We start from the raw sequence: 27,960 nt of genomic DNA, 5'->3' as shown, positions 1-27,960 counted from the left end.
TCAGCAACAAATGGTGGACAGTCGTTGTTTTCTATCTGACCAACTGGTGGCGGATTCGACCACGCGGGGAGATAGGGGATGTCCGGGGTTGCTGTGGATTCAGCTTCAGCGAGCAGCACGATACGCCCAACCCCATCTACGCAACCTATCACCCTCTACGCCCATAGTTTTGGCTGCTCCCATATCAGCAGCCGTTCTCCCAGGCTCTTTCAAAGCGGCGCAGCGGACAGGAATAACAACATCTGAAGCACGCTGAAACATAGGTTGGGATGGACATGGGATCTCGGCCGGATCTGGCGATCAGGAGGTATTGCTGAAACGCGCGTCTGGCAGGGAAGAGCATGAGACTATGAGACCGCGGGAAACCTGGGGGTTCCATAGATACTCACCGCAGTGCCGCCAGACCACGAGGGTATTTGGAATCAGAGAGGTTGGCGTTGATTTTCTTTTTCTGATCGGCTTGGCACCCGGCTGACCCTTCTAGAAGGCATTGATAGGGTTCTTCTAGTGGAGAAACCTTGCAGATGAGCCAGTTCCCTGCCTTGCCAACCACGATCCAAATTTGGACAACGCCCTGCAAGGTTTGGCAGGCCACATGGGTCTGACGGTCTGAGCCCCTCCGAAGAGTCTCCCCGATGGCATCTGACTGGCCCTACCGGCATTTAGAAGGCTGAGGGGGTTCAGAGCTCGAGTCTATACAGTGGGGCACCACGTTCCAAACTCCGGCTCGCTTTCAGGAAGAGGAGGCGGATGCGCCATGTTTCGAGAACACGGCCCCTGGTGAACAGGGTAGAGTGCTGACAGCACCGTCGCTTGCAGGCGGAAGATAAGCTCTAGCCAGCCGCCCACAGGACTCTTTTTGCGTTGACCGGGCATCCACGCGACGCATGCACGACTCAGCCCTCAACCGTGTCTAATCTGTGAACTATATCGCCAGAGACCCCCTTTTCTAACCATGGTTCTAACGCCCCAACGACCGAGCGCCCGTCGAGCGTAATGCCGCATTTAGACGGCTATCAAAGAAATGATCCCTGCCCTAGGCGGCACGAGGTGGGACAAGGGTCGACAAAAACGTGGCCGGGCGTTCCTGCGTGACTGCTTCGGGGAGCAAGAGAATCTCGCGCGAACATGATCGTCCAGCCTCGCAGGAGTTCATGGCAGGGACCCGACACGGCCCTTTGACATCCTCCCCGCCGCCCAAAAGAATTATGTGGTCTGTGATGATCCTAGACTCATCCCGGGACAGGGCGCAGAGGATACCTGGTCGAGTCCCCTGTCACTTGTCGCTTGTCACTCATATCTTGTATCCTTCGAGCCAGTCGGCCCATCAGCCCGTCAGCCCACCCTGGCCGCTCCGCGTCTGATCCTGTTGCCCCCTCGAGGGGTTTGCGCTGCATCTCCACTTCAAACCATAGGCATTGGTCATCTCTGGTCCGGCCGGTTGGCATCTGTAGCGCCATCTGTGATCAGTCTATTGAACTCTCGAAATCATTCTAGAGGATTAGCGATGATGGGAGGGCGTCGGTTTTTGGCGCGTCAATCCACCCCGGCCCACGTGACTGGGGGCGCCACAGGGCGAGGATCGCCTTGGGGATGCTGCGCATCCAATCTCAACGACCAGGTTGCACGCCTGCTGGTAGGGGTGAAAGTGGACATCATCCCCCAAATAGGCCTACACTTATCATGCTAGACCGTTCCTGGCATGTTCAGTTCATCGTCCAGTCCAGACCGGCCGGATCTAGCACCCAAACGCCAATTACACCAATCAACGTGATGGTCGGGGATGGTGGCGGCTTGGGGGGGATGCCCGGACGGAACGCACTCCACATCTGCCTGTCAAATTCTTTGGTCCAACCCGCGTCGATCAGGAGGATCGTTCTCCACCCGTGCCATGAGTAGCCGAGCCTGTCCTGGCCGGCCGGAACCCCGTAGGGTTGACCCATCGTAGCCCTCCCCGAAATCAACCTCGAGCCTGACGGGTTTTAGGGTGTCGTTCTTGCCAACCGTGCGAACAGCCGAACGGGCCTTGAAAATCAGCGAGACTTACATTTCCTCCTTGGATCTTTCGAGCCCAGGTCCTCTAAACCGCGGTCGCCTCTACCGCAAGCCGTTGGATGTCACCCGGCTGGCCTAGAGTCTGGCTTGCCCTAGGCGCTATGCTTCTGAACAGAATGCAGAGGCGCTCAGGGCACTGACCTTGCTCGCAAACGATGGTTCGAGGACGGTGTGGCGTGGATTTAGTATGTTTGTCGACGGCGGAAGAACGCACCTCGCAAATCAGAATAGCCCACGGGGCTAGGGTGTTCACGAGTTAGTGTAATTTAATTCATGTTTTCACAGATCTCGTCACTCCATCGGGTTTGACACCCGTTACGAAGTGTTTGCGGGCTTAGCTCAGGCTATTGGGCGCTAGTCGTTTATGTGCAAATTCCTCGGCTTTCGGTGTGCCCAACATCCAACAGCCTCCCCCCCCCCAAATCCAACAGACTAGGGGTCTTGCTGCGGAGTGTACCGAGTCGACGAAGTACGGAGAGGATTGGTGGTGATGCTGCTGGCGTTATGGACGCTATATTTACTTTCTGTCTGCGTTCCAGAATCAAGGGCCCCGGTCCTTGCCTCAAAGAATTCTATCCTATGTCACTATGTTTGGCACAGAAGTGTAGCAGAAAACTGGGGCATAAAGCGCCGCTCTCATCCTCTAGATGGGGGCGCAGAAGATGTGATGCAGATTTGAAAGCCTAAAATAGTCGTCAAAGAACAAAATAAAAATACAGGGCCGCCGACCAACTGTGAGCGACAGAGGGGGGCCGTTTAGCAACAAAGACACCAATCGACAAGAGCGCCCCTCCAGTAGAGGGGCAGAAGCATAAGAAATAATACTGGGACGAAAAATGGTCCAAAAGCCGAGAGTGAGAATAAAAATTAAAATTAAAATTAAAATCAAAATCAAAATCAAACTCAAAATCAAAATAAAAGTAAATAATAAGAATAAATGCAGAAGAAAAGGCGGCACTAACGGCGACGTAGTGGACTACGCCATCTGTGCCGTACTCCATACCCATCTTCTTGAGCCAGTTTCAGCCTCTGGTTCGTCTGTTCTGGACGGGTATTTGCAAGTGGAAAGCGATCTGCCGTCTCCCTCTTCCATACTCCCGCACCCTCTTCTCGCCCTGCTAGCGTTCACCTTCCCTGTCAGCCCTCTGCCTCTGTGGACCTCACTGCAGACCACATCTTGGGATTTTTCTTATTTATTCAAGTGGCCCGCCGGGTGGGACTCCTGGTGGACACCTCCTTCGATCATCAATCAACCATCTATACCTAAGCTCTTTCTGCTTGTTTGTCCCCCCCCTTCTACACACCTCCAGCTCTTATTCACTCCCTTCTCCCGGACAAAACCCGCTCTTCTCGCCGGCAACCCAATTGTGGTCGTCTGTGCCTGCTTGTCTCACCCCCCGTTTATCTGTACGGTGTAGGTGTCTAAGACCGGCTTCTTTCAGGAGGCTCTCAAATGAAAAACTGCCCTCCGCAGAGCCGGACAACAGCCACGCTACCGTCTTTCTACCTTCTTCTTCTCTTCCTTCCTTCCTTTAACTTTCTGGAAGGAAACATCATCTAGAACCCCCAATCAACCGCTGGTTTAGCGTGGCGATTATCCTTCCAGGGTCACTTGCGAACCGGCCTGCTCGTCAAGGTTACCGGTTCTTTTCCCAATTTTGGAGGAACGGTCTTCTCAGAGATCATCTACTGCCAGCATAACAATGAACACTGCTGTGTACAGCGGTGGCTTTCCACTCTCTCCTCCCCAGACGTCAGAGGAGGAGAGGACACCGGAACGACGTATGGAAGCCTCTATGGAACCCTACCCTCAGGTGCCAGGATATGGCGTCTCGAACCCTGGCCTGGAGGGGGTAGAATTGCACGATTGTGATACCAACCAGCACTTTCATCCTCAGCAAATGGTCAGTATTTACTGCGCTATCCTCGTTGAAATATTGTATCCAAAAGCTAATGATTTACAGATGTATGCACCTACATCTTTCTATGCCCCAACAAGCGACTATCCCAATTCCTCTTCGATGGTAAGCCTTGCCCCTGCGATGGAAAGTAGTCGAATTTGACTGATGGTAGCCAACCTCAAATAGCTTCCTATTAGTACGCCCCCGGCAGATCGGGTGCCTTCATCTTCGCCATCATGGTCTCCACCCGCTCGCAGCCAAAATCCAGCCTCCAAATCAAAGGTCACCAAGCCACGCAGCCAGAAGTCTCGTGGCAAAAGTAACGCGGCAGGAAATAGCCCACCTCTGAATCTGAGTGTGCCCCTGAGCGAAATGACTCAAAACATGGAAATTCCGGTCAAGGACATCGATGCCTACGTGAATCGATCAGTCGAGAAGCGACAAGAGGAGGCGAAAGAGAAAAACGACATCCCCCGGCCGATGAACTCTTTCATGCTTTACCGATCCGCCTATATCGCGCGCATCAAGAGTCTCCTGGGCGGGAACTGCAACCAGAATGTCTCCAAAGTGGCCGGGACAAGCTGGAAGATGGAGACCAAGCAGGTCCGTGACCAGTTTGAGGACTGGGCCAACACCGAGCGCCGGAACCACGCCACGTCGCACCCACATTACAAGTTCAAGCCACACAAGGGGCCGGCGACGACGACAAGGAGGAGCACTGAGCTCACTCCCCCACGGTCATCTGCGACTCCGGGATCGGTGGACCCGGGGAGCTCGACCGACTGGGGCGACTGCGACTACCCTCTGAAATCTATGACCCCCGGTATGATGCACGGCTACTCCCAAAGCTTCGATACCGAGTACATGAGCACCAGCCGAGGCTCGTCTCCCTTTGGCAGCCCTGAACCTATGCTGGCAGCCAATGGCTACATGCCCCCCAATTGGAACACAAGCTACCCGGCTTCTGGGCTCCCAACCATTCAGCCTAGTGCCTTGCACGGAATCGGATCTCACGTGGAGGAAATACACTTCCCTCGTGCTAGCCCGCTGCCGCAGGAAGCCCCATACAGCTCTTCCAACGGGTTGGCTGGCCTCCCCGGTGGCTCGCACCATGAACTGCTCCAGCCTCAATTCACCCAGTCACTGTCTGGCCACATGGACCCCCAGCTGCTCAGCTACTCCGGCGATGCTAGTACCCTCCCCACCACCACCGGATCTGCCCCAGTCCTCTCCGCCAACGGTTACACCATCTGGAACGAGGATCTCGGCGGCGGGTGTTACCTGCCTGCAGCACACTCTCGGGCCCCGAGCCCAGTCCCATTCCCACATACTGCTTGCTACGGCCCGACCATGCAACGCAACTCCTCGTGGGACGCCAAGTACTCTGACCCCACCCTCATGGACGGCTCGGCCGCGGGTGAAGTGGACTTGTGGTTTGATCACCCGCATCCATACTGAGACCGTGAATGAGGAGAAATGACTGATGCTTACGACCGAAGATGAGCGATGATGCGTGCGAAGCGCAATGTCTCCGGATGAATACCCCAATTCACAAACTGGCTGGTCCATGTCCTGGCACCTGAGTTCCCGGTTGAACCTGGGGTTCGAGACCGATGATGACTTGTAGGCTTTGTGGGGCAAAGCATGGAGGCGTACTGGAACGGAGTCGATTTTGCAAGGCGTCTCAAGGACGCCGTGGGAGTTCGGGCTGGGTTGGAGTTGCACGTCTCCTTCTGTCCTGTCTTCTTGTCCCCTGTTTTCTTTATCGAGATTGAGTGCCTCTTCTCTCCCTTGTTTATTGGGGTTCTGTCTATTTGGGGTGGGAGGATATCTGCTATTTCTGTTCTGGGTCTTGGTGTTGAGCTATCTACTTTACCGAGAATTCTCCAGGTAAAAGCTCTGCTTAGTCTTGATGGTGTTCCATGATGAGCGTGGGCTTGATGGGTCTATCATGAACTCTGTATTTGTTGGGTTATAAGCCCGAATAGAAACAACAGCCAATAAGACATTGCTACCAGTGGAGAGTCGAGTCACAAAAGCGAGTACGTATACGTATCCCGGGAGGTCTTATAAGCCCGTTGTTCTGTACAACAGTCATAACAAAATCTTTACTGGCTACTTTCCCTATGGCTTTTTCCGAATGTAGCGGGCCAATGCTCCATGAGACCCTGCCCCTTCCTTTCTCTTCGAAACTGTTGTAAACAATACGTGACCTAGCTAGAATTAATCGAGTCGTCTTCAGCCCTTCATAGGTGGATTTAGATCGGGCACCCCCACACACCCGGCTTACGGAAGATGTCAATCTGATCCTAAGTCAAATTCATTAACCCAGTGATCGTGGATAGTGGAGTTGACACGGTTGATCGGCCACTCCACGCTCGCCGTCAAGGCCACGAGAAGCGCCTCTGTGTGAGCGCGTCGGTCTGGTAGGCATCCAAGCAGAGCCACGGCCACCATGTCCTGGCCCCGAAGGTACTCCGCCCCGCGCGTCATCTCGAGCAATGGGGATACTCCGGTCGAGTGTTTATTCTCCGGAACCTGTCCATAGGATGTTCTGTGCTAGTCCTTCTTGTAGGGCCTCTTGCACTCAGGCCCGGATAAAGTCTGCCTGGTCATCGTGGCCGTCTGCAGTGTCTGCTCTACCGCGCTGTTACCGCTAGTTTAGGTCATGTCGAAAAGTGGCTCTCGGCAGCCGTGGGAGAGAACCGCTGCCAGCTGACGGCGCGGTCTGCAATGCGGCGTCGTGCCTGGGCCTGGGCGTGGGCCAACTAGACGGGCTGCCGCCCTGTGTGAACTTCTTCTATTCACGTTCATTGCTCCACCCAATATACGACCAGAGGAATCGCGTGTGAGAGGCACCTAAGATACTGTAAGCAAATCAACCCTCCCCAGAGGAAGTCCGGTCTGCCATAATGAGAGCTAGCCAGCCAGTCTGTCATTTGAGTAGTAATCCGAAAGCCACCCTACTGCAATTTGCAGGCCATCGCTGGAGGGGCAGAAAGACAGCTGTCGCTAAGCCGTGGAAAAGTGACTAATAGCTGAAGTTGGGACGGGGGGAAGAGAGATATAATTCTATTGGATGGATAAAATATTACCAGATTTGGAATAGAGTGTACGCCATGCCACGTCGGGCAGCTCGTGCCAATCGATGAGATAAAAGGAGAGACATGCCCCTCCTCTCGTCTGTTCTTCTGTAAAAGTTTTGGACATCAAAATGTCTTCGTTAGTTTCTCAGACCTCGCGAACGACTCCGTCGTCGTCGCCCCGTACGGGACAACGCACTTTGAAGTTTTCAACCGGTACTGAAGCCCGGCTTCATCGGCGATGGATCTTTTTGACCTACTCGCAGTGTTCACTTAACTCAAAGGATGAGTTCCAGGCTGGCTTCAGTGACATGTTGCAGGGAAATAAGTTGGAGGATACGACATTTTATGGATGTCGCGAGCATGACGATGGTAAAGGAACTAACTACTATGTGTTGGTCAATCTTGGGAAACAAGTGAACTGGCATTTCAGGTTTGCGCGGAGCCGCTTCCTTGTAGACGGCAACGAGTGTAAGTCCATTGACATAACCACTCCTCGCCCAAAGCAGAGCGTACAACAATTTATTGAGGACCGTGTCCTGGACTGTGAAAACGCGAAAGGTGGTGATTGTTTTGGGCAACGGCCAAAGTGCCCGTCTGAGAAACTGGAGCGGAAGCGCAGGTGTGAGGAGATTAATGAGCAGCCGATGGCACCGGTCAAGCTGTCCAAGCTGAAAACAGCGCAACCATCGAGAGCACTATCCACTACCTCTCAGGTAGATAAGAGTAGCTCAGAGATGATTGGACAAGGTGAGGCGCATTGTCAGGTGATGGCACTGGCTGGGCTTTTGGGTGGTGAAGCTACTGGCTCTGCTGTGGAAACCCCGGTCATGTTTGACCGGCGTCGACTTGACGCTATTCTTGCAAAGTGGGTCAACTGGGAAAGCGAAGTGGACGCTCTCCGGAATCGGGTTGGAGGATTCGCTCGAAATGAGCAGGAGTTCTATTCTAAAATAGTAAGTCAATCCTTATGCGATGCATCCTGTAGGGGATTTTGCAATAACTGAAACTGGTTTATTCGTATATACTGACAGCGTGCAGGTCGCGGCGAGGAAGAAGGTTCAGTACCTGGTCGAAGATTACTACACAGGATTTGAGAGAGATTAGTGTCCAATCTGCGAAGCGCATCGCCTTGTGGACTGCCACTTGGAGTTCCAAAGGATGTTAGATTCAAAGTTGGGGGTCAGCATGACCTCATGTCGGTATCACGATCGTCAGTGCGTGAAGATTGAGCAGAAAAGGTCAGTATCAGTTTTGTGCTCTTGCTGTACTAGATCAATAGGAGTGAAGCCGGATACAGGAGTGCTTGAATGATCTATTGTCAGGGAAATGGACATTTGCATTGTTTATTGACTCGTGGAGTATCACTGTGGCTAGCTGAGATCTGCGGCTCCTAAATGCCCCCCTCTTTGATTTGCATTCATTTTGCTAAACCTGGACTTCTCGGGCTTGAAGACGGGCTTATAGAATAAGCGACCAATAGTTGGACGCCTGCACGACAATTTTCTAGAGTAATGCCACGCGCTCATTCTTCCACTTCTGCCAATTGCGTTTTGTAGGACGGTCAACATGTTTCTATATGCATGTTATGTAATGGTCTGCACGCCAACACTGAATCTCATGGTGGATCATCTTATGCCTCCCCAGATGTTAAGCCAAGTATGCGGTGGGCGGCTCTTTGAAGTGGGTCACAGTACCCCTATAATCTTAGATACAGCTTGATGAATCAGAACAAGGGCACGCTGCTTAAAATCGAAGTGACATATGCCGGCAAGCATCGCCAGGCCTCGAGGCAGGCTTTGAATGGCTACTGGGCGGGCAGAGGAAGTCTGATACGGAACTGCAGAGCTTCGAGACCAGATGGAACATACTGAACTCTGGCAAAGCAAGCATCAAGATTGGTCATCATCCGAGCGAGAACCATGACACCGCTTGGTCATGACAGTATCCCCAAACTCGATAGCACCGCGAATACCATCACGTTGTTGCCTTGGGCTTATTGCCGGTTTGCCGTTATTGCTCCCTTGTCGGTTATAATTGGCGGAGGTGGTATATAGGTCTGCAAATGGACCTATAGCAATTAATGAAGGATGGAAAACCCAGTTAATTCAATGCTCAATGCTCCTCTCCGGTGGCCAGAACTGATTCTGCAGAGAAACACTTGTATCCAGCAACGCATCTACTGCATCTATTCAGGCCAACCGGCTTCACCGCCTTGGGATTGATAGCCCACCGCCCGTACGCAGCAGACTCACGAAAGCACTCGAGACTCCATCACCAACGGTAAACTACTCCAACACTACTGGCTGCCAAAACCTCACTTTGAGCCGAGCTCGAACACTGCTTAGGACTTGTCGATTGGCGACCCCGTCACAAAGCAAACCCCTCAATCTCCCCGCCCGACAAGCTACCCCTCCTCCCCCTCAACAAAGCCTAGGTTTCGCATAAAGCACCTCACCTTGCCTAACATGTCGATTCCCAACGAGGCCCTGCAGAAGGTGAGGAAAAGTGATCCCATGAAGGAGCTTCAGTATCATAGCTAGCACCCGAAGCCCCGGCATGCGGCCGCCCCGTGCGACAGATGCTAACAATCAGCTACCCCAGATTCTGCAAGAGATCGAAACCCGTGCAATTGCCTCGCAGCAGCAGATCGGAGTCACCAAGGCCCAGATCACCACCAAGCAGCGTGATATTCGCATGTTGCAGCTGACATCGAAGGAGCTGTCCGAGCTGCCGTCTGACACGCCGGTGTATGAGGGTGTGGGGAAGATGTGCGTTTTCTCTCCCTGACAGTCATCCTTGCATTGAACCCCTTCTTTCTTCTTATCCATTCTCACCGGTGTCATTCTGTCTTTCTCTCACGGACGCCAGCTGATCGCTTTTGGTATAGGTTCGTGAACGTCCCCATCGACACTGTGAACAAGCGTCTTACCCGCGAGAGCTCGGAGGCATCTTCGGAGATCACGAACCTCGAAAAGAAGCTCCATTACCACGAGACTACGTTCAAGAACAGCCGAGAGAACCTGGAGCAGATTTTGAGGTCTGGAGGCCGTGCGTGAGGCGTGGGATGAAAATGTGAACGCGATCATGGCGTTTAAAGGACACCGGTATGGAGAGAATACCTGCTCGGTTGATGGATATATTCAGCAAGGTCACTCTGAGCAAAAGCGACCTGTGCCATTGGTCTTCTATCCCTGCACTGTCAGACAGTAACACAGTTGGGCGAGTGCTTCTCAAGTGCAGGAGGTCATCGGGCTGGATCAGAAGCGGTGGGGAATTGGAGACTTCCCCTGAGGATGAATGGCTATATTTACGGGCTACTAGGCCCTAACCATGTCATTAAGCTGAATCTTGCTTTGAAAGAGCATTCTTTGTGGGCAATTCGGATACCCTGGAGTTTTATGTGCCACAGTGGCTGCACACGGCATGGACAGGGCCGCAACACGGGCCATTGTCCATATCCAAAAAGAAAGAGAAAATAGTCTATGACCATCATTATGATTCAAAAAGAAAACCTATCCTTCTACTCAAAATATGCTTCAAGGTGGCGCGGAAGGGGTACTGATCTTTACTTCCATCCCCCAGCCCTGCAGGAATTACGTGGTCCGATAGGAGCTTATGGGTGACATGGCCCAGTAGGACTGCTGCGGCACTTTGACAGCCACGAGGAATGTGCTAGGAACAGCCGTGGTCCCTATTAAGTCATGAACTGGTTACCGGAATGGGGTCCCAATGGCCAGGATAGCTTTTGGGTTATGCCAATCGAGCATCCACCCACAGCCCTGCAAAAGGCGAATCCAATCGACTGCAGAGAAAACATGTCGAGGTCGCTATTCTTCAAGCCAATGTACGAATAAACTACAATTTAGTACTGCAGCCTTATCTTCTTTAGAACAAAATCCGGCCACATCGCAACCTTAGCTGAGATACAGTTATTACTGGTGATCACCTCAGCCCGACCCTTCCCTACCGCCCGAAAACGACGCCCACAAACAGGGGGTGTGGCACCGTTACCACTCTAAGACATGTTTGCCGCCATCGTCGTCATCGCGGCGCTCTGGTTTCTACAGAGTCTGCGCCTAATGGGGAGGCAGGCCTAGCCCCGGCCGAATGTAAATGAAAGATGACGTGTGAGCACATCCCGCTAAGAGACACTTTTAAGATCAGCCGGGTAGATCCCTGTTCCGCACCGCCAATTGAGCGTACGGTATCTGGATGTTCCGAGGGACTGGGTGTGCTGGAGTGGCCTGGTTTTGAAATGGGAGGTCCCTACGGCTGGACTTTGACGGAGGGAATTGGGGGGGGGGGCCGGGGATCTATATCTCTCCCTTGAGAGGGGATGTCATCTGGGTAGCTCGTTGGTTTGCTACCGATCCACCGCAGGTCTGTGTCGTTCCTTAGAAACATCGACCTGTCCTTGGATGGATGGCAGGAGCTCTGTCGTGTTCAACATGTCCTATGGGAGACTACCGAGTGGCCCGAAAAGGATATGGACGCTATAACGCTATAATCAACTACGCTCCCATTCACGGCACCCGTCTCGCCCTCGTTTGTCCCGCTAGTTCTGGCCTGGTAGTATAGTATGCAATTGGGCGTCCTAACAAGAAACTCCATGACGAGCTGTAGAACCGCACACACCGGTACCCTGAGGTCTGGGGCCGGCGGCATCCACCTCTGTAAAGACACACCAGGTCAAAGGGGCGACCGCGATCTGAATTGTGCGTTGCAACCAGGGCTAGTGTGATCTCCTGCATTTCACGGCACGGCCGAGGACGAGGACGGGAACATGCGACCAAGTCGCGTGGTCCTTGGGTCACCTGCGGGAACACCCGACCGCGTCCCTTGGTTAGCGGAAGATAGTGTGTTAAAGAGATATTGGGGATATATTTGGGTCAGGGGCATCTCCTGCCCAAGTCCATCTGTTGGAACGCTGACGCTGCCCAATCACTCCTCTGCTTCATCAAATCACCCCCAGTACCCAATGACCCTCGCACCCACATTCCAGAACTAGGCCAACTAGGCCCATCAGCGTTCCCGCCACACTCAAATCAAGACCACCGAAGGAACAGAGAGCATGACAGGAGCATGACAGGAGCGAGAGCGCAGCCGAGATCGACCTTCGACTCGGTTTTAGGAGGCGCTGGCCCCGCTAGTCTACCGTTGAAGCGCCTAGGGGCGCTCTCGCGGGCGTGAAAATGCAGCCGCATCGGCGACCGTCGTGGGGACCTGCGCCAATCCGATCCTGAGAGGACTCGCAGACGCTGTCCGGTCGAGATAATGGAGGCGGAAAGAAGACATCTGGGCGGGAGTGGGGCAGGTCTGTTACACTAGTCTGGCTAGTTCACGCTGGGCTCCCAAAGTGGGGGGGGCCGCCCTCGGTGGCTGGAGGCGATGATGCTATCCCGCCCAAAACCTTGGAAGAGCGGGAACACAGAGGGTCTGGTGGAGGGTTTGGTGGAGGGGTTGGTAGCGGTTCGGGGGTGGTAGATAGTATATCAATGTGGCCGAGGATCGAGTATAGAAAGGAGGAAGGTCGGATAGAGGTTCAATCGACGTATCGCGCGGTTGGGACGAGGCGTCCAACAGCCTTATAGAAACGCCCAACGGAGTATACTCAGCAGGATCGGACCAGGCGCATGGCGATGATCGTGAGGCTGAAAGGCCTAGAAAGCCACTTCGTTCGCAAAATCCTACGTTTCTCAAATGCCAGCAGAGAGGCCTTTTGAATAAATAGCCGCCGGGCCTTTCCCTTCCCTTCTCCCATCCAGCCCCTCCCCCCGCCGTTCAGCTGACGATTGGCTTCACGCTCGTATTCTTCTTCGTCGTCTAGCCCATGCTTATCCTTACCCTAAATTTCCGCAACTAACTGGATTTGCCGCTTCTGCTGTGATCGAACCGTCTTCTCTGGAATCTTCCTCTTCTTCCCTTTCCCCTTCTTTCCCCTCCGCACCCCTCCTGTTATACCACTCTTTCCAACCCCCCCGCCACCCACCCCAAGTGCCATCGAGTGCTCAGGCCCTTCCCCCTCCATCAGGGTCGAAACTCGACTTTCCGCTTGAAAATTATTACTACCACCACCACACGTTCGTCTGATTTCGTCTGAAATCCCCGCGATCGCCCACCATGCCTCAGGAGATCTTCTTTGAGTCCGATGACTCGGAATTCTCCGAGACGGACCTGTCCGTCCACGGACGCAAAGGCCGCACCTCGTTTCGCCGGCGATCGATCTCCCGCCACCGCCGCCCCGAGGTGAGAGAGACGCTGATGGTGCCGGTCCAGCAATCCACCCGAGTGCACCGGTCGGCCTCGACAGGCGGGCGTCGGCCCCGCGACCGCGAGATCCCCGCCGTCATGATTGTGAATGAGCAGGCCCAGCGCAGCGACAACACCAACAGCAACAAGCCCCGCCGCGTCCAGCAAAAGGTCGTCGAACCCGACTGGGATGAGGAAGTGGTCCAGACCCGTCGCCGTGCGGCGAGCGGCATCTCTCGTGAACCCTCCCCGTACCACCGCGACACCGAACTCGCTATCAATCAGAAGCTCCTGGAGAAAAGCGACCTCCGTCAAGATCTAGAGATCTTCAAGCAGCAGCAGGAGATCGAACGCCTAGAGCGCGAGCTGGAGAAGCACCGCGAGCGGACTGAGCGGGCTGAGCCACGCGATAACCGGGAGTCCCGGGCGCTGCGCGAGGAAGAGGAGTGGTATGAGGATGAGATTAGTGACCGGCTGCGCCGCCTGGAGCGGTTCGAGCGCAAGAACCGCACCGAGGAGGAGCGGCGTAACGCGGAGAAGGCCTGGCGCTTGAAGCGGCTCGAGGATGCGGAGAAAGAGGCCGCCGAGCGGGAAGAGCTGAAGCAGAAAATCCGCGACGAGAAGTTGAAGGAGATTGTGAGGCAGAAGGAGGAAGAGGAGGAGCGCGACAAGCTCAAGCGCGAGATTCTCGAAGAGGAACGGCGCAAGGCGGTCGAGGCCGAAGAGAAGAGAAAAAAAGGAGCTCGCGATGAAGGCGGCTGCTGTGGAGGAGTGGAAGCTCGAGCAGGAACGCATCAAGCAGAAGCAGAAGGATGAGGCCCTCAAGAGGGACAAGGAGTTCCGGGAGCGCCTGCGCCTCGATCTCGGGTACACCGAGGAAGAAATCGAGCAGATGCTCACCAAGAAGAAGAAGGCGGAGGAAAAGAAGAAGGACGAGGAGGAGCATCATCACCACGAGACCACCGAGAAGACCACTTGGATCAAGGTATGGCCGCACCGCATCTGATCCGATTAGGGCTGCCATGATACTTACTCTCCCCAGGTTCACCGCAAGCACCTACTTCCCGAGACCCTTCTCGCCTACAATCTGCCTTGGGACTGGGACGAGGTAAGCATCCTATCTCTGCCTTGGCCGAGAATCACTGAACCATAGACTTTCACTGCTAACACCCTCCTTCTCTCCAGCGCGACACCAACTACATCATCATCAAGCGCTGGGTTACCGAAGACTTCCAAGAAGAGCTGTTCGCCCATACCCGCCGTCTGCGCGAGGGCAAGCTCGTGGCCCAGACGTCCAGCTCGACGACCGAACTCAGGATCAACGACCGCAACAAGGACAAGATGTTCCTGGTGCGGAAGAAGAGTCCCAGCCGGCGGCTGCGCATCTTCGCATAAGCATTTCGTCCCGCCCTGTCCACCCATACCCCCAACCAGAATCAGTTGGACAAGCTTTTGGATTCTGTGCTGCTTTCGATAATTTGCCCTTTATGTTCTCCATTCCGGCACCTGCGTCTTTTTTTTTTTTTTTTTTCTCGATATTCCTGCGCTTTTTGCTACGAGATACTGGACCACGCCTTGAAATTGTTTCCATCTTGAGATGAGATTGTACCATTTCTTGGAGCTGGTTGTCACTGTGAGAGCGGTGCAGTAACGAGACACGATTTGGACGACTTCCCCCCCGCATTTCATGAACGTCTGTTTTTCTGCCATGTCGATCGCTTCGTTTCCACGCTCTGTTCTCTTGTATCCAACCATGTCCCTGAATGTATGTTTCTGATAAAATGCATGCGCTGTAGCGGTCGGTGCCTGAGACTCCGTCGGGAGAGAGACCAGGTGAACGCCAGATCTGCCCACCTCCACATCTGCGAGGTCGGAGATTTAAGGTAGCCGGGCAGCTGCATCTTGCAGCTGTCACCTCTTAGTGTATAATGCACGGTAGCCGTGGTGGTGCATCTGCAGGATAGACTGGCAGGTGAAGATTCAGAGAGATAAGCTATTAATTACAGGAAGTGGAAAGTCTTGTTTCTCTTGTCGGAGCTGAGGTCACGCAAAGATCCTCTCTATAAGCCCATATGGTGATTCGCCGCCCATCGCTTCTCGGCGCGAAGAATAAGTTCCTCGTAGACCGTCCAGGCCAGCGCAGAACTCAACGCTTTCCGTGCCATGCGGAGGCCCAGACCGCCAAAGAGACTGCGCATGCCATCCTCGTGGATCATCAGGCGCACCGCCCGGACCATATTGCCGTATTTGGCGGGCATGAGTTGCAGCCGTGTTTTGACGGCATCAAAGGGGTTGGTGATGGCGGTGGCTAAGCCCGCTGCCGAGGCGCCAGAGACGAAGTTGATGGAGGACGAGGACACGCCCGCCCCAGGGGTCCCGTCGTGGTTGGTTGACCCGGTGGTCATGGAGGCGAGGCGGCGCTTCAGTTGCTCATACAGGAGCACGTAGAGGCCGGCGTAAGGCGCATCTCGGGCGGCCGTGGCGCCGAACCCGGCGAAGAGACCGCGAAGACCCTCTGTGCGTACGATATCGCGGCCGGCGCCGTACAAACTGCGGTAGGCGTAGTAGTCGGACTCGTAGCGCACCTTGAGCACAGTGACGGGCATCATCACGAATCCTGCGGCGACGCGGGCGACGGCGCCGGTGGCCAAGTTGGCCGTATTGGAGAGTTTGGGAAGAGCGGAGGAGGACTGCGCGGTTGTGGATGTTGTATTAGATAGGACGATGGGAGGGTTGGCCTGGGCGATCGTCTGCCGCAAGGCGTTCAGGCTGGTGAAGTAGAGGGCCGACCCGAAGCCCGTGCGAAGGGCAGAGGGTAGTGTCCCACGCCATAGTCCGCGGATGGGGTTCGGAGAGGAGAGGATTGCTTTGAGAGTTGGGAGGAGGGCGCCAGCCTGGCCGGACTGCTGGACACGAGTTTTGAGAAGATCGGCCGGTTGGAGGAGGATGGAGGAGGTGAGGCCGGAGCAGAGGCCTGCGGCGAAGTGGAAAACCGTTTTAGATGCTATCAGGCCACACCCGGTGTTAGTCTTGGACGCACTATCGGGGTTGTCTGGGCTTGCAGGGGGAGGCGCCTACAGGTGGAGGTGTTGGTCTTCTTTACCGGCGGCACGGCGTACGCGCCGTTGTTCGACATGGCTCCGGCGCCGCGCCAAGTCTTCCGCAGGATCAATCAGCGCACGAGGAGTGTCGGAGAATTGGGTATGATATGGAGCTATTCAATACCAGATTGAATGGGTAGCAAGAGACCGGAGTAGAAGATTTTTGCCTTGAGAGACAGCGGGCGAAAGCTGAGACAAAATCGCCCGTACCGGGACGGTCACGTTGGGAATTGGAATGAAGCTGTCGGCATTCCAGATTGAACACCACCAAATTCACAAATTGACCGTGGGGATTGGGGTGAAGGATTTGACGTCGAGTCGGTGGCAGGGCTATGAAGTCATCAATAAGCGGTCATCGGCCGTCTTGGTTAGGGCCTCGGTAGGAGCAGGACGTATCGATAAGGCGGCGTTGGAGATCTGCTTGGATACGGCTGTAATTGGTAATCGGGTTACAGTCTGGGGATGACGGCCCACAACAGCCGCGTAGCATACTGTAGATCTGCATCAGAACTATCCGGGTAAGCACGAAGGAGTAGAAACATGCCAGCTGTCGCAATACTGAGTGAGACATGCCAAACACATTTTTTTCAGTTACCTCCAATTACCTCCACCCCAACTCATGCTTTCCCCATTCCAAACTATCCTCAACTGTACCGCCAAAACACTCACAAGCAGCCCGGCATCTCACGGAGCCACACAGGGACCAATCAGTGGGGCCCAATTGAGGTGCGTGTGTAATCGACGTCACCTGTGGGCTTTTGGGGCGTCTGCTGCTGCTGCCCTTCTTCTCTTCTTCACTCCTCTCCAACAATGCGGTGGTCTCTGCCCCATTTCCCATATCCGCCTTCCAAGGCAGGGTTCTGGAGCCCCGTCACGTCGACACTGAACTGGTGCGAAGAGGTATGTAGTGGTTTTAGTTTCTTTTGATCGACGATTGCCTCACGACATGAAGTCTGGCGGGCAGGCAGTAGCTCGGACGCAACACGTTCAACCGTAAGATTTTAACTGACGGGCTTGCGTTTCTAGGACTACTATGCGACCGTGTACTCTGCTGAGATTGTCAATACCCTGACGAATCTCCTGTTTATGTGGCTGGGTATCAAGGGCATCATCAGCTGCCGCCGCAATGGGCACGACCAGATCTTCTTGGTCGCCCTCCTGGGCTACCTGGTGGTTGGCACAGGCAGTTTCCTGTTCCATTCTACCCTGAAATGTAAGTTGAAAATCCCTCGAACTCGACCCTGAAGATCCGCCGCGGTGCCGAACAATCTCCATAGTCTGCATGATGACTATGACGATCTTTACTATATTTTCAAGCATATGCTAACCGTTGGACGCACGCACAGACCCCATGCAGCTTGTTGATGAGCTCTCCATGATATACACAACCTGCCTGATGGCCTACGCCTCCTTCTCATACTCGCGTCCAACCGGCGTGCGTCTGGTCCTCGCCATCTCTCTCCTCAGCTTAGCCGTCTTCATCACCCTCTATTACCACTACCTCCAAGACCCGGTGTTCCACCAAAATGCCTACGCGCTACTAACCACGGTCGTGGTGCTGCGCAGCATGCATACCATGGAGACAACGCTGCGGCCCAAGTGGCGCCACTCGCGCGAGGAGGACCGCTTGGAGCGTCAGAAGAAGGGCCTCTCCGTGCCTTCCAAGGAGCGCCAGCGTTTTGAGAACGAGCGCGACATGAAGACCCTGAAGACGATGTGGTTCATGGTCCTTTATGGGCTAAGCATGTTCTTGGGTGGATTCTTTATCTGGAATCTGGACAACCAGTTCTGTTCGCAGATTCGCGTGATGCGCCGGAGGGTAGGTTTGCCGTGGGGCATTTTCTTGGAGGGACATGGTTGGTGGTACGTATGCCATGAAAACCTTCGATTTGGCTTTTCATTCCTTTTTTCTAAATTACCTTATTCGCTAACTTTGACTCTTTAGGCATATCATGACCGGCATCGGTGCATACTTATACATCATCTGGGGCATCTGGCTGCGGCACTGCCTGAACGGCCGCCAGGACGACTATCATCTTCGCTGGAAGCATTTCTGGCATATTCCTGAGATTGTTCGTACTACACCGTTGTCTGAGAACGGGGTTGCTCGAGCCAAGAAGTCAACCTAAACCGCCACCCCAACTTTATCGTTTGTCTCGGCTGCCGTCGGCACCTTGCGACTGGTGATCGTGCCGACCGTGAATTGTGAATCCCGTCCTGCCCTGTATCTCCCCTTTCCCCAATGTTGTCTGTTGATTTGTGCTCTCCGCCGGCCCGGGGTGCATTGGGCTGGTAACCCCTCCGGAGCATCCTCCTCCATTCGTACGGTGACAGATTACTGGCTGGCCATAGATATACCCTCCCTCCGCTGCCGGCATGGTACATACATACCTGAGTCTGCCCACTCCTGCCGGCGTGCAAGAGGAAAATATGGCGCAAGGCCGTTGCTATAGACAGGAGCCGGGCTCTTTCATTATGGCTGCTAGCTTTCTTTCCCACTTTTGGTGTTGCTTTCCCAGCTCCCCCCGTTTCCAGAGTACCCCCATCGTTAGGATACGACATGCGATAGAAAGAATCAATGCTGTAAAAAATGTGTTGACCTATGTCCGGTCTTAATGATCTTGTATTTCCCAAGTATCATCCTCCCTCCAATACCGAGATGAACAGGGTGTAGGTTTAATGTATAAGGTCGTCCAAAAATCGCCAAAGGAGAAACAGGGGAGTGCTAGTTTATATACGAAATTATGACCGCGTACTACTCACAACTTCGACCCGTTACCATTTTGCTCGTTCTTCGGCCGACGGGGCGGCGCGGGGACATTCTCTATCCATTGCGCATCGACCGTCATCTTCTCCACCTTGGACTTCTTGTTCCACGCCGACCAAAAGCTCGCCTCCTCATCGCGCCAGCGCCGCAGCTCCGGCGTCAACCAGCACACCGCCGCATCGGCACATTCATTCACAGCTTCTTGGGCGAGCAAGTGGCCAAAGTCCTTGAGATAGACGTCTCGCACCCGGCCATTCGCAACTCCACCACTTCCACCAAGCCCTGTGCCGGTGTTCGCGAGCTTGTCGGCCATCATATCCGGCAGGCACATATCTGACTTGCCGGCGAAGATGTAAAGCACGCTAGGGCGCAGATGTGGGAGTTGGGAGAAGATCCGCGCCGGCTCCGGGCGGTAGAACGGGTGCGAGTCTGGGTGATCTGCGTCTAGATCTGGGTGCGTCACGCGGTTGACGGGCTTGCCGCTGCCGGGGATGTGGTTGTAGTTTGGACGCGAGAAGGTGAAGACTTCCTGGTGGAGCGGGGTGCGCAATGTGACCGGGGGGTTGTTCTTGTCCACGACGGTTTTGGGATCAAGCGGGTGGATAGCTGTGGGGAGGTCACATAGGCCATACTTCACCCAGCGGTCCAGCACGCGCGGATCCCAGGTTTGATAGAAGGGGTTGCGCTTGAAACCCTCTGCGGCAGCTTGGCGGGAGGGCCACAGGTCGCGTCGGTACGTAGAAAGCTGGGTAGTTTTCGCGATACTACGCCTGCGCTCGAGCATGGCGAGGCTGTCGAGTTGGGTGGTCTGCCACTGGATCACAGGGTCCAATAGTACCAGTGTATGTAACAGTCGGGGGTGCATCAAGCTGAGCTGTGTGCTACGGGTTCCAGTTAGTGCGACGGCGAATAAATTGTGGGTGCAACGGTCTCGGGTACTGACAGGTGTGCACCGCCCATGCTGTGGCCGACGCCAATGATGGGCCGGGGCATCTCAGCGCGCTTGACATTGACCAGGTGGAGGAGGTCCCGGGGGTGGTCGAACCAGCTGGCTGTGGCATTGTGAGTAATGTAATCCATCGCATCAGCACTCGGAAAGAAAGCCGCGTACGGTCATTGCCCAGGGAATCTTCATTGATCACGCTGCTCTCGCCCTCGTGCGCTACGTCGGCCATCCAAATGCTTCGAATTCGGAACCCGTTGGCTTGAGATCGGGCGTGGATTTCCTCCCAGAGAGGCTCGTAGAGCTCCTATTCCGTTGATTAGCCTAGTACTATGTACTGCCTGCGCCTGCGCAATAGTGGCCGCTAGAAGCGTCGCGCGCAGGGCAGAGATCACAAGCGATCGGCCCTGCTGTAATGCCGAGACGACACTTGTCATACCTTGGGGAAGCCATTGGCGTGTGCAGCGAGGATGGTCACATCGCCCGGTTGCGGATTCGGGTTGTCGAGCGGGATGTACTGTTTCACGGCGAGGTGTAAGGGCTGCTCCTGGTCTGTGGCCGTGGCGGCAGGATACTCGCGGAGGTGCTGGCATGGCACGATATGCTCGACGATACGAAAGGGGGACGACATGGTTGACCGGTACCTGAACTATTCCCCGTAAACAAAGATGGGGGAAAACGACCAGCGTCCTCCGGGATATTAAATGGGGGAACATGCCGGGGAACGATTAGGCCGAGGCCCATCTGGCCGCGCCGAGGGGCATTCTCCGCGCTCGCAACTGCCGGCTCCACCCCCGTGATTACCTTGGTTTCGGATCATGTGGCGGATACTCCGGACCCTCTCATTCCGTCCGATGCTTGCTTACCTTTCCCCAGATTTATATAGATCGTTAGGGCTACCTGTGATGACTGTATTGCTATCTTTGAGCCAAATCGTGATTAACCAGCCCGTCAGAAACACAACCATGCAGCCGGCACCCTTATCCTGTCAGTATAAATATATTACGCATAATCTTTGGGTTCTTTTAGATTACTACAGTATGTCTTCTTTCTCTAATGGAGAAGATGATGAGACGAGCTATCATCGTACATGAAAATCAGAATTTCGGTATGGTCGACCGCTTGCATTGATTGTATCGAAAAAGATATCAATCGCAGCTTCAAATGAAGCTTGGTCAGAAACCAGGAAATGAAAAATCAAGGAAACGCAAGTCACAACAACCCACTTACTTGTTCTTCATCTTGCTCATATGCGGCATCATCTTCAAATTCCCCAGATCTCTACTCTCCGCCCTATCTTCCCTCTCCCGTCATTCTGCGCGCCGCAATTCGATCTCATCCGGCCAGACTCTTTTGCACTGGAAACATCCACAACCTGACATAGAAAAATTTAGGTTAACATAAGAAGTCCAAAGCGTTTTACGCAGCTGCTCGACTTCTTCGCCCCAACCCATATCTTGCATATCCCATACGTTCTGTGAGTGGATCTTTGCCATCCTCGCCTCCATCTCCACTGCTTCGGCATCAGGTTCAAAATAGTCCAGGCCTTTGGTCGTGAGTCTACCAATAGCCCGCCCAAGGTAGTCCATAATCTCCTCTGTCTCAAGGCTAATTTCCGGGCTGTCTCGGATCTGCTTTATGACGCCCAGCAGCTCTTTCTTGATAAGATCACACTTGATAGGAAAGCAAGCGCCAGTCTTGTCGGTAGCTAGGGCCTTGAAATGATCAAAGTCATCTGCCATGTACTCGAGGACTTCAGCCATCTCTGCAGTGGTCTGACTTGGGAGGCCACCGCTCCATGCCAGGAGTTTAACTACAAAGTCGGAGCGAATCGCGTAGAACTCCTTGAGAGTCATCGGAAAAAGTGAGGGTAGGTTACCTTTGTCATCAATATTTTCGACCTTTTGGTTTGGATCCACGTCAAGAGGGCCTACTTCGCTGCGCACCTCATCATTGTCGCCCCACTCAAGTGCATCGAGCCACTCACCTAGCCCTTTGCTATCGTCCATGTTGACAAGGTGAGGGAAGTCAGATGAATTTTTTTGAAAGGCCTGAAGTGAACCGATTCGAATCCTTTCGAATAATTGATTAGGCGACCATGGAGGAGGGTTCCTGCTTTTATATTCGAGAGCTCATTGGGCATTGCTTCTGGCTTTGATTGTATCGTCTCGATACGTCTTTTGTACCTGCTTGTTGCCATTTAACTTTAGATTGTCTCTTTGTTCTACCCTAGAGGGGACGTGGCAAAACAAAGTAAGGGACTTTCTTTGTTTTTCCAATTTTCTGAATATAACTAAAGAATACCCTTGCACTGTTAGAATCGCAAGCCTCGGAATATACATTCCTTGGAAAGTCGAGGAGATTATCCACATAAGACAGAGATGCTAGAATTGAGCACACCAATAAGCATGGCCTTATGATCTAAAGTGTTAGCAAAAGTAGAACCAAATCGACCACTGGAAATGTCAAGTCTAACTGTCTATAGAAGGGAATCACCCTATCGTGTCGGCACGTGACCGGGCGTCGGCGTTCACGCGCGGCGCGTCCTCGATTACTTTGTCCCCCACAACCGCAACGAGAGCAGCCCAGTGTCGTCACCATGGCGGACGAGGAGCCCAAACTCTTCGACCAGTGTCGCATCTGCATAGTGTGCTCAAATGATCTTCCCCTGGAGACCGCAGAGCAGGTGTGTATTTCTCCGATGGATGGCGCAAATCAACAGCGACGAGACTCACAAATCGCCCGAATTCCAGCTTGCAGCAGTGATCGGAGAATACGGTGGCGAGCCCTCCATACACGAAACAAGCCCCGAGAAAGATGACACTATTGAGAGCACCCATATTGTCGCAAACAGCATTAACTTCCTCACTTATGATCTCGCTACCAAGGCTCTTGTCCCGGTGGTAAAGCCGTCATGGGTGCATAACTCATTGGCGAAACGGAAACTAGCCAATCCACGCCAACACAGCCCTGATCCGCGCCTTTTCCTCAGCGATGTGGTCGTGGCCTGCGGCGATATTCCGGAGGGCGACAAGGACGCGATTATTGGTGGGGTGCTGGCCAAAGGTGGATTGTACAGCCCTCGGCTTACTGGCATGGTCACCCACCTGGTGGATTTGACAGTGGAATCGGATAAGGCGCGACTGGTACAAACCAAGAAATTGCGCGTGAAGATTGTGCTGCCACATTGGTAAGTCTCGCCTATGATATAGAAGCGCCACACTGGTTGACGCGATATAGGTTCGATGACTGTCTGAAACTCGGTCAACGCATCGATGAACGCCCATACACACTTCCAGACCCTGAGGTATTGCGAGCAGGTCCCGAAGTTCCCATCCGTTCAAATGAGAACAAGGGGTTGGCGGGCGCATCCACCCCTGAGCCCTCCATAATGCTCACACCCGCCAGTATTTCGCATCCCACGGACAAGTCGAGTGTTTTTGCAGGCAAATCTGTCATGCTCTCACCAGATTTGGGCATTGGTTCACATCTCCTAGAATCTATTGAAGCCGTGCTCAACCGAGGTGGTGCCACAGTCACATCCAAGGTTGATGATGCAGACTGGTTGGTCTGCCGATTCCGCGAGGGTTTTGTGTATAGGACCGCGTCGCGCTTGGACAAGGTCGTCGGAAACCTCGCCTGGCTTTACCATCTAATAACCTTTAACACTTGGACTCGGCCTTTGAATAGACTACTGCACTATCCAGTTTCGCGCACGCCGATTCCTGGCTTTGAGGGGCTGAAAATCAGTCTTTCCAACTATGTCGGCGAAGCGAGAATTTACCTTGAGAACCTGATTACAGCAGCGGGTGCTGAATGCACCAAAACGTTGAAGCAAGAGAATACGCACCTGATCACCGCCCATGGAACCAGTGAAAAATGCAGCGCGGCGCGAGAATGGGGCCTCCAGGTCGTAAACCATTTGTGGTTGGAAGACAGCTACGCGGCATGGAAGCTGCGGCCGGTCTCTGATCCCCGCTACAACCACTTTCCGCCTCGGACGAACCTGGGCGATGTTGCTGGCCAGAAGATGCTGGATCATGACGTCCTCGAGCAAAACTTCTTCTCCCCTGAAGACATGGAGCCTCCAAGCCCTCCCTGTGCCATGCGAGTGAAAGACCAAAACACAGCTTCAATGCAGCCTCCCGCCGAGAAGCCCCCCAAGGAGAGCGACAAGGTCTGTGAAACCGCTCACGGCACCCCCCAACCGAAAGGGAAGACCTCCCGCCAACCGTCCGATCACAAGAAGGCGCAAACCCCTGTGCGGTCCCGCCTGATTCCCGATGACAAGGAAAATGAGACACCCTCCTCGACTAGCAGCCGCAAGTCTAAGGATGCAGCAGCCGCACGGCTCCATGAAATCGCCCCAGACATCGCTCTATACGAAAAGGAGATGAAGCGCGTTGGGGGTGTCATCTACGGGGGACGACGAAAGTCTGACGAGGACCGTGTTCCTGAGAACCCCAAAAAGCGCCGTTCAGCCGAGCCACAGGAGGAGAGCGACAGCGAGCAAGCGACTGATGCAAAGCGGCAGAAGAAGTCTCGACCGCCAATTTCGATGCACTTGCTGATTACTGGCTACCAAAAGTGGGTTGGAAAGGGGAATGAGAAGAAAGAGGATGCAGACAAGGTCAGTCAACGCCGTTTATGTACCATTGAAACATGAGATGCTAATATTTCGCACAGCGCCATCTCCGAGATCTCGGCATTATGGTGGTCCAAGATGCCCGCCGATGCACCCACCTGGCTGCGCCTTCCATTCTGCGTACCACCAAGTTCGTTAATGCATTGGCCTATGCGCCAGTGATTATGAGCACCGATTTTGTCGCCAACTGCCTAAAGAAGGATGAGTTGCTCAACCCCAAGGACTTCCCGCTGGTGGACAAGGCCGCGGAGTCGAAGTTCCACTTTTCTCTCGCCAAGTCCTCAGAGAGGGCGAAGAAAAACAAGAACAGGCTTTTGCGCGGCTTCCGCATCTACTGCGTGGAAGATATTCGCGGCGGCTTCGACGCGTTCAAGTCGATTGTAGAGGCCAATGGCGGAGAGTGTATGCTTTTCCGGGGCCGCCTTGGCCTGGCTAACAATTCTCGACGCGAAGAGAGCGACGACGACGATGACATGCAAGATTACGAGGGCGGGCGCCACGAGGCCTTCCTTCTCAGCAGTGCTGAGCGCAAGCATGCCCGACTCTGGCCTCGGTTCTGCCAGGTAGCTGGCGACATTAAGCGGACCCCCCGCATTGTGCGCGTCGACTGGCTGCTCGACATGGCCATGTCGCAGGAGCTGCGATCGGCGGATGAGTACGAGCTGAATGAGGGCATGATCGAGGATGCGGACGAGTAGGACTCGTCTGAACATTCCTTTAGGCGGTGGAGCCAGGCAGGGCTATTGTAAATGTTGGGGAGTATCGGCAGCCACAATTGGCTCACACCCCCGTCGTGGGACCTTTGAGCGTTGGTTTGTAACGAATAGCCATGATTCATCACATAGGATACAACAAGCCAGAATCAGTTTCTAGCTTAGAAGAACTTGACTCCCTCTCCCCCGTCATTGCCAAAGACCTGTGCCTTGCCTCGCTTGACAAGGACATTGAGCGTCTTCATCATGACCTCGACGTCCATGCCATGGAACTCTATCAAACAATCAGTAGAGCCCAATTTGTCGAGCCGAATGGAGGGGTGGGAGCTCACCTTGCGACACCGTCGCCTCCCCCTGCACAAGCTCGAACACCGTCAACACAACCCCCCGCTGTCCAGTGGCATCGATCCAGTCCGTGAGCACATCAGCCCACTCCTCTGGTCTGCGCCACCAAATCCACGCAACGCTGTTCGGTGCGGCATTCCCGCCGGCAGCAGCACCCACAATCCACTCCGCACGCTGCCCGCCGCCACCTTGCTCCTCGCTCTTGGTCATCCAGTCCACGATGGCGCGAGCTTCGCCGAGATCGAGCCGCTTGCGCAGGACCGCGTTGTGGAAAAGGGGAGTGTCAACCGCGTCCACAAGCGAGAGGCGATAGGTGCGGTGGTGTCGACACCAGGCTTGGATCAGCGAGGACCATTTCTGCAGCTGCGAATGGCGGGTGGTATTATTCGGTTGCGGGGTGAAGAAAGGCGGAAAGTTGTAGGTGGAGGGGAAAGGGAAGGGCGCGGCGGTGGACGCTGCGGTGGCCATTTTCCAGGATACGTGCCTGTAGATCGTAGACACAGAGCTCCAAGATATGCTGTATAACGAATGAACTAGTGGAAGCAGTCGGGACAGTCGAAGGTGGCGGAGGTGAACGGGGGAGAAGATGGAGTAAAGAGCAATGGCCGATAAGCACAGCTCGGGCGGAGTGGAGTGGGGGTCTGCGCAAATTATTTCTCCAAAGACCTCCGACTTGTCGAGGTCTGGACCTCTCCTCTCCCACGCAACGCAGGCTTGTATCCCAAAAGTCAATCAACACAATGGAAACACCAGTACCGGGAAAGCGCCAAGCGCGTGAAGAATACCGCCGTAAAATCAAGGAGCAAACTGAGGGCGATGGCGACTCCTCCGCGGTCAAGTTGCCCAGGAAGAGATTCTTCCGGCAGCGCGCGCATGCGAACCCCTTCTCGGACCACCGTCTGGACTAGTAGGTGCATTCCATTCTCCTCGGTGCATCTTGCAGGCTGTGTTGCGAACGCATTGGCTTCTCACACAATCTGTTCGGGGTACTCGGGGCCGCAATGGACGAGAGCTAACTGGTATGAACTACAGCCCCGTGAGCCCCGCGCATATGGATTGGGCATCGCATTACCCTGCCTTTGTCGACCCCGATCCATCCAAAACAAATCTCAGCGGTGCACGGAAATTGACCAGAGAGGTTGAGGTCGTGGACATTGGATGTGGATTCGGCGGTTTGCTGGTCGGGCTGGCACCTTTACTACCAGACACCTTGATGGTTGGTACGTTCAGAGTGGCTTTCGGGATGGACCCCCGACTGCAATTGAACCATACTAACTCCTCTCCAGGCATGGAAATTCGCGTATCAGTCCTCGATTACGTGCGCTCTCGCATCTCCGCTCTCCGCCTGCAACAACAGAACCTGAAGGCCATCGCCGCCGGAAACAGCACAGGCCAACCCTCAGATACACCCGCAATGCCCGATGTGGAAGACGATGAGATCGGCAGCACGACGACTATTGTCCCCGGCAACTACGAGAACATCACCGGCATCCGCGCCAACACCATGAAATTCCTGCCCAACTTCTTCGCCCACCACCAGCTCTCAAAGATCTTCGTGTGTTTCCCGGACCCGCACTTCAAGGCACGCAAGCACAAGGCGCGGATTATTTCAGAGTCGCTGAATGCTGAGTATGCGTACGTGCTGAGGCCCGGCGGGCTGTTGTACACGATTACTGATGTGGAGGAGTACTACCACTGGGTGCTGCGACATTTCAAGTATGAGAATGAAGATGGCGAGAATGGCGAGAATGGCGCTGAGCAGACCGATGCTCCTACCGGTGGCATCAGAGACCTGTGGGAACTTGTCTCTGATGAGGAGCTCGAGGCCGATCCCTGTGTGCAGGTGATGAAGTTCGAAACCGAGGAGTCGAAAAAGGTTACCCGAAACAAGGGGAACAAGTACGTGGCTGTATTTCGGCGCAAGGCGGACCCCGAGTGGCCTTCTTAAAGGAGAGGTGCAGGAATGCGTTGTTTGGTCTTTCTATGGCCCGAAAAAAGCATGTGTGGTGAGGCGTTTTCTCTGCAGGTCCAAGTCGAAGTCTCTATCATGCATGCATTGCTAGTACCGCGAACATGAAACGTCTCCTCGTATAAACAAATATGCGCTTGCTAAGTCAAACTCGAAACTCCCGCCAAAGGGCAAACTGGAACCGAA

The 27,960-nt window shown here is 54.2% G+C and overlaps 11 protein-coding genes across 11 annotated transcripts; 7 read left to right on the top strand and 4 right to left on the bottom strand.

Annotated features, from left to right (window-relative positions):
* Positions 1 to 4,340: 4,340 nt before the first annotated feature.
* Positions 4,341 to 5,414, top strand: N7482_003895 (HMG-box domain-containing protein; the record flags this gene model as incomplete). The annotated part of the gene is made up of 1 exon (XM_056686020.1): positions 4,341 to 5,414. The coding sequence occupies one exon, from the start codon at positions 4,341 to 4,343 to the stop codon at positions 5,412 to 5,414; it is 1,074 nt and encodes a 357-aa protein (XP_056544762.1).
* A 1,756-nt stretch (positions 5,415 to 7,170) lies between these two features.
* N7482_003894 (uncharacterized protein) lies at positions 7,171 to 8,146 on the top strand (the record flags this gene model as incomplete). The annotated part of the gene is made up of 2 exons (XM_056686019.1): positions 7,171 to 7,995; positions 8,081 to 8,146. The coding sequence occupies 2 exons, from the start codon at positions 7,171 to 7,173 to the stop codon at positions 8,144 to 8,146; spliced, it is 891 nt and encodes a 296-aa protein (XP_056544761.1).
* A 1,361-nt stretch (positions 8,147 to 9,507) lies between these two features.
* N7482_003893 (putative prefoldin subunit 1) lies at positions 9,508 to 10,098 on the top strand (the record flags this gene model as incomplete). The annotated part of the gene is made up of 3 exons (XM_056686018.1): positions 9,508 to 9,537; positions 9,644 to 9,810; positions 9,930 to 10,098. The coding sequence occupies 3 exons, from the start codon at positions 9,508 to 9,510 to the stop codon at positions 10,096 to 10,098; spliced, it is 366 nt and encodes a 121-aa protein (XP_056544760.1).
* Positions 10,099 to 13,162: 3,064 nt separating this feature from the next.
* On the top strand, positions 13,163 to 14,686 carry N7482_003892 (uncharacterized protein; the record flags this gene model as incomplete). The annotated part of the gene is made up of 4 exons (XM_056686017.1): positions 13,163 to 14,002; positions 14,031 to 14,276; positions 14,334 to 14,399; positions 14,477 to 14,686. The coding sequence occupies 4 exons, from the start codon at positions 13,163 to 13,165 to the stop codon at positions 14,684 to 14,686; spliced, it is 1,362 nt and encodes a 453-aa protein (XP_056544759.1).
* Positions 14,687 to 15,351: 665 nt separating this feature from the next.
* On the bottom strand, positions 15,352 to 16,427 carry N7482_003891 (putative mitochondrial carrier protein; the record flags this gene model as incomplete). The annotated part of the gene is made up of 2 exons (XM_056686016.1): positions 15,352 to 16,295; positions 16,370 to 16,427. The coding sequence occupies 2 exons, from the start codon at positions 16,425 to 16,427 to the stop codon at positions 15,352 to 15,354; spliced, it is 1,002 nt and encodes a 333-aa protein (XP_056544758.1).
* A 775-nt stretch (positions 16,428 to 17,202) lies between these two features.
* On the top strand, positions 17,203 to 18,521 carry N7482_003890 (ceramidase; the record flags this gene model as incomplete). The annotated part of the gene is made up of 4 exons (XM_056686015.1): positions 17,203 to 17,292; positions 17,419 to 17,605; positions 17,739 to 18,255; positions 18,338 to 18,521. 4 exons carry the CDS (start codon positions 17,203 to 17,205, stop codon positions 18,519 to 18,521), a joined length of 978 nt encoding a protein of 325 aa, XP_056544757.1.
* A 630-nt stretch (positions 18,522 to 19,151) lies between these two features.
* On the bottom strand, positions 19,152 to 20,733 carry N7482_003889 (putative toxin biosynthesis protein; the record flags this gene model as incomplete). Its single annotated transcript, XM_056686014.1, has 4 exons — positions 19,152 to 20,040; positions 20,103 to 20,211; positions 20,271 to 20,409; positions 20,542 to 20,733. 4 exons carry the CDS (start codon positions 20,731 to 20,733, stop codon positions 19,152 to 19,154), a joined length of 1,329 nt encoding a protein of 442 aa, XP_056544756.1.
* A 679-nt stretch (positions 20,734 to 21,412) lies between these two features.
* N7482_003888 (uncharacterized protein) lies at positions 21,413 to 22,111 on the bottom strand (the record flags this gene model as incomplete). Its single annotated transcript, XM_056686013.1, has 1 exon — positions 21,413 to 22,111. The coding sequence occupies one exon, from the start codon at positions 22,109 to 22,111 to the stop codon at positions 21,413 to 21,415; it is 699 nt and encodes a 232-aa protein (XP_056544755.1).
* Positions 22,112 to 22,807: 696 nt separating this feature from the next.
* On the top strand, positions 22,808 to 25,445 carry N7482_003887 (uncharacterized protein; the record flags this gene model as incomplete). The annotated part of the gene is made up of 3 exons (XM_056686012.1): positions 22,808 to 23,292; positions 23,343 to 24,732; positions 24,789 to 25,445. The coding sequence occupies 3 exons, from the start codon at positions 22,808 to 22,810 to the stop codon at positions 25,443 to 25,445; spliced, it is 2,532 nt and encodes an 843-aa protein (XP_056544754.1).
* Positions 25,446 to 25,621: 176 nt separating this feature from the next.
* N7482_003886 (ESCRT-II subunit protein VPS25) lies at positions 25,622 to 26,273 on the bottom strand (the record flags this gene model as incomplete). Its single annotated transcript, XM_056686011.1, has 2 exons — positions 25,622 to 25,734; positions 25,793 to 26,273. The coding sequence occupies 2 exons, from the start codon at positions 26,271 to 26,273 to the stop codon at positions 25,622 to 25,624; spliced, it is 594 nt and encodes a 197-aa protein (XP_056544753.1).
* Positions 26,274 to 26,545: 272 nt separating this feature from the next.
* On the top strand, positions 26,546 to 27,753 carry trm8 (tRNA (guanine46-N7)-methyltransferase; the record flags this gene model as incomplete). Its single annotated transcript, XM_056686010.1, has 3 exons — positions 26,546 to 26,712; positions 26,838 to 27,025; positions 27,092 to 27,753. 3 exons carry the CDS (start codon positions 26,546 to 26,548, stop codon positions 27,751 to 27,753), a joined length of 1,017 nt encoding a protein of 338 aa, XP_056544752.1.
* Between the last annotated feature and the right edge of the window lie 207 nt (positions 27,754 to 27,960).

This window comes from Penicillium canariense (assembly GCF_028826845.1).
Source record: "Penicillium canariense strain IBT 26290 chromosome Unknown utg000002l_segment0_segment0, whole genome shotgun sequence".
Taxonomy (NCBI): domain Eukaryota; kingdom Fungi; phylum Ascomycota; class Eurotiomycetes; order Eurotiales; family Aspergillaceae; genus Penicillium; species Penicillium canariense.
This window is presented reverse-complemented; position numbering and strand designations above follow the sequence as displayed.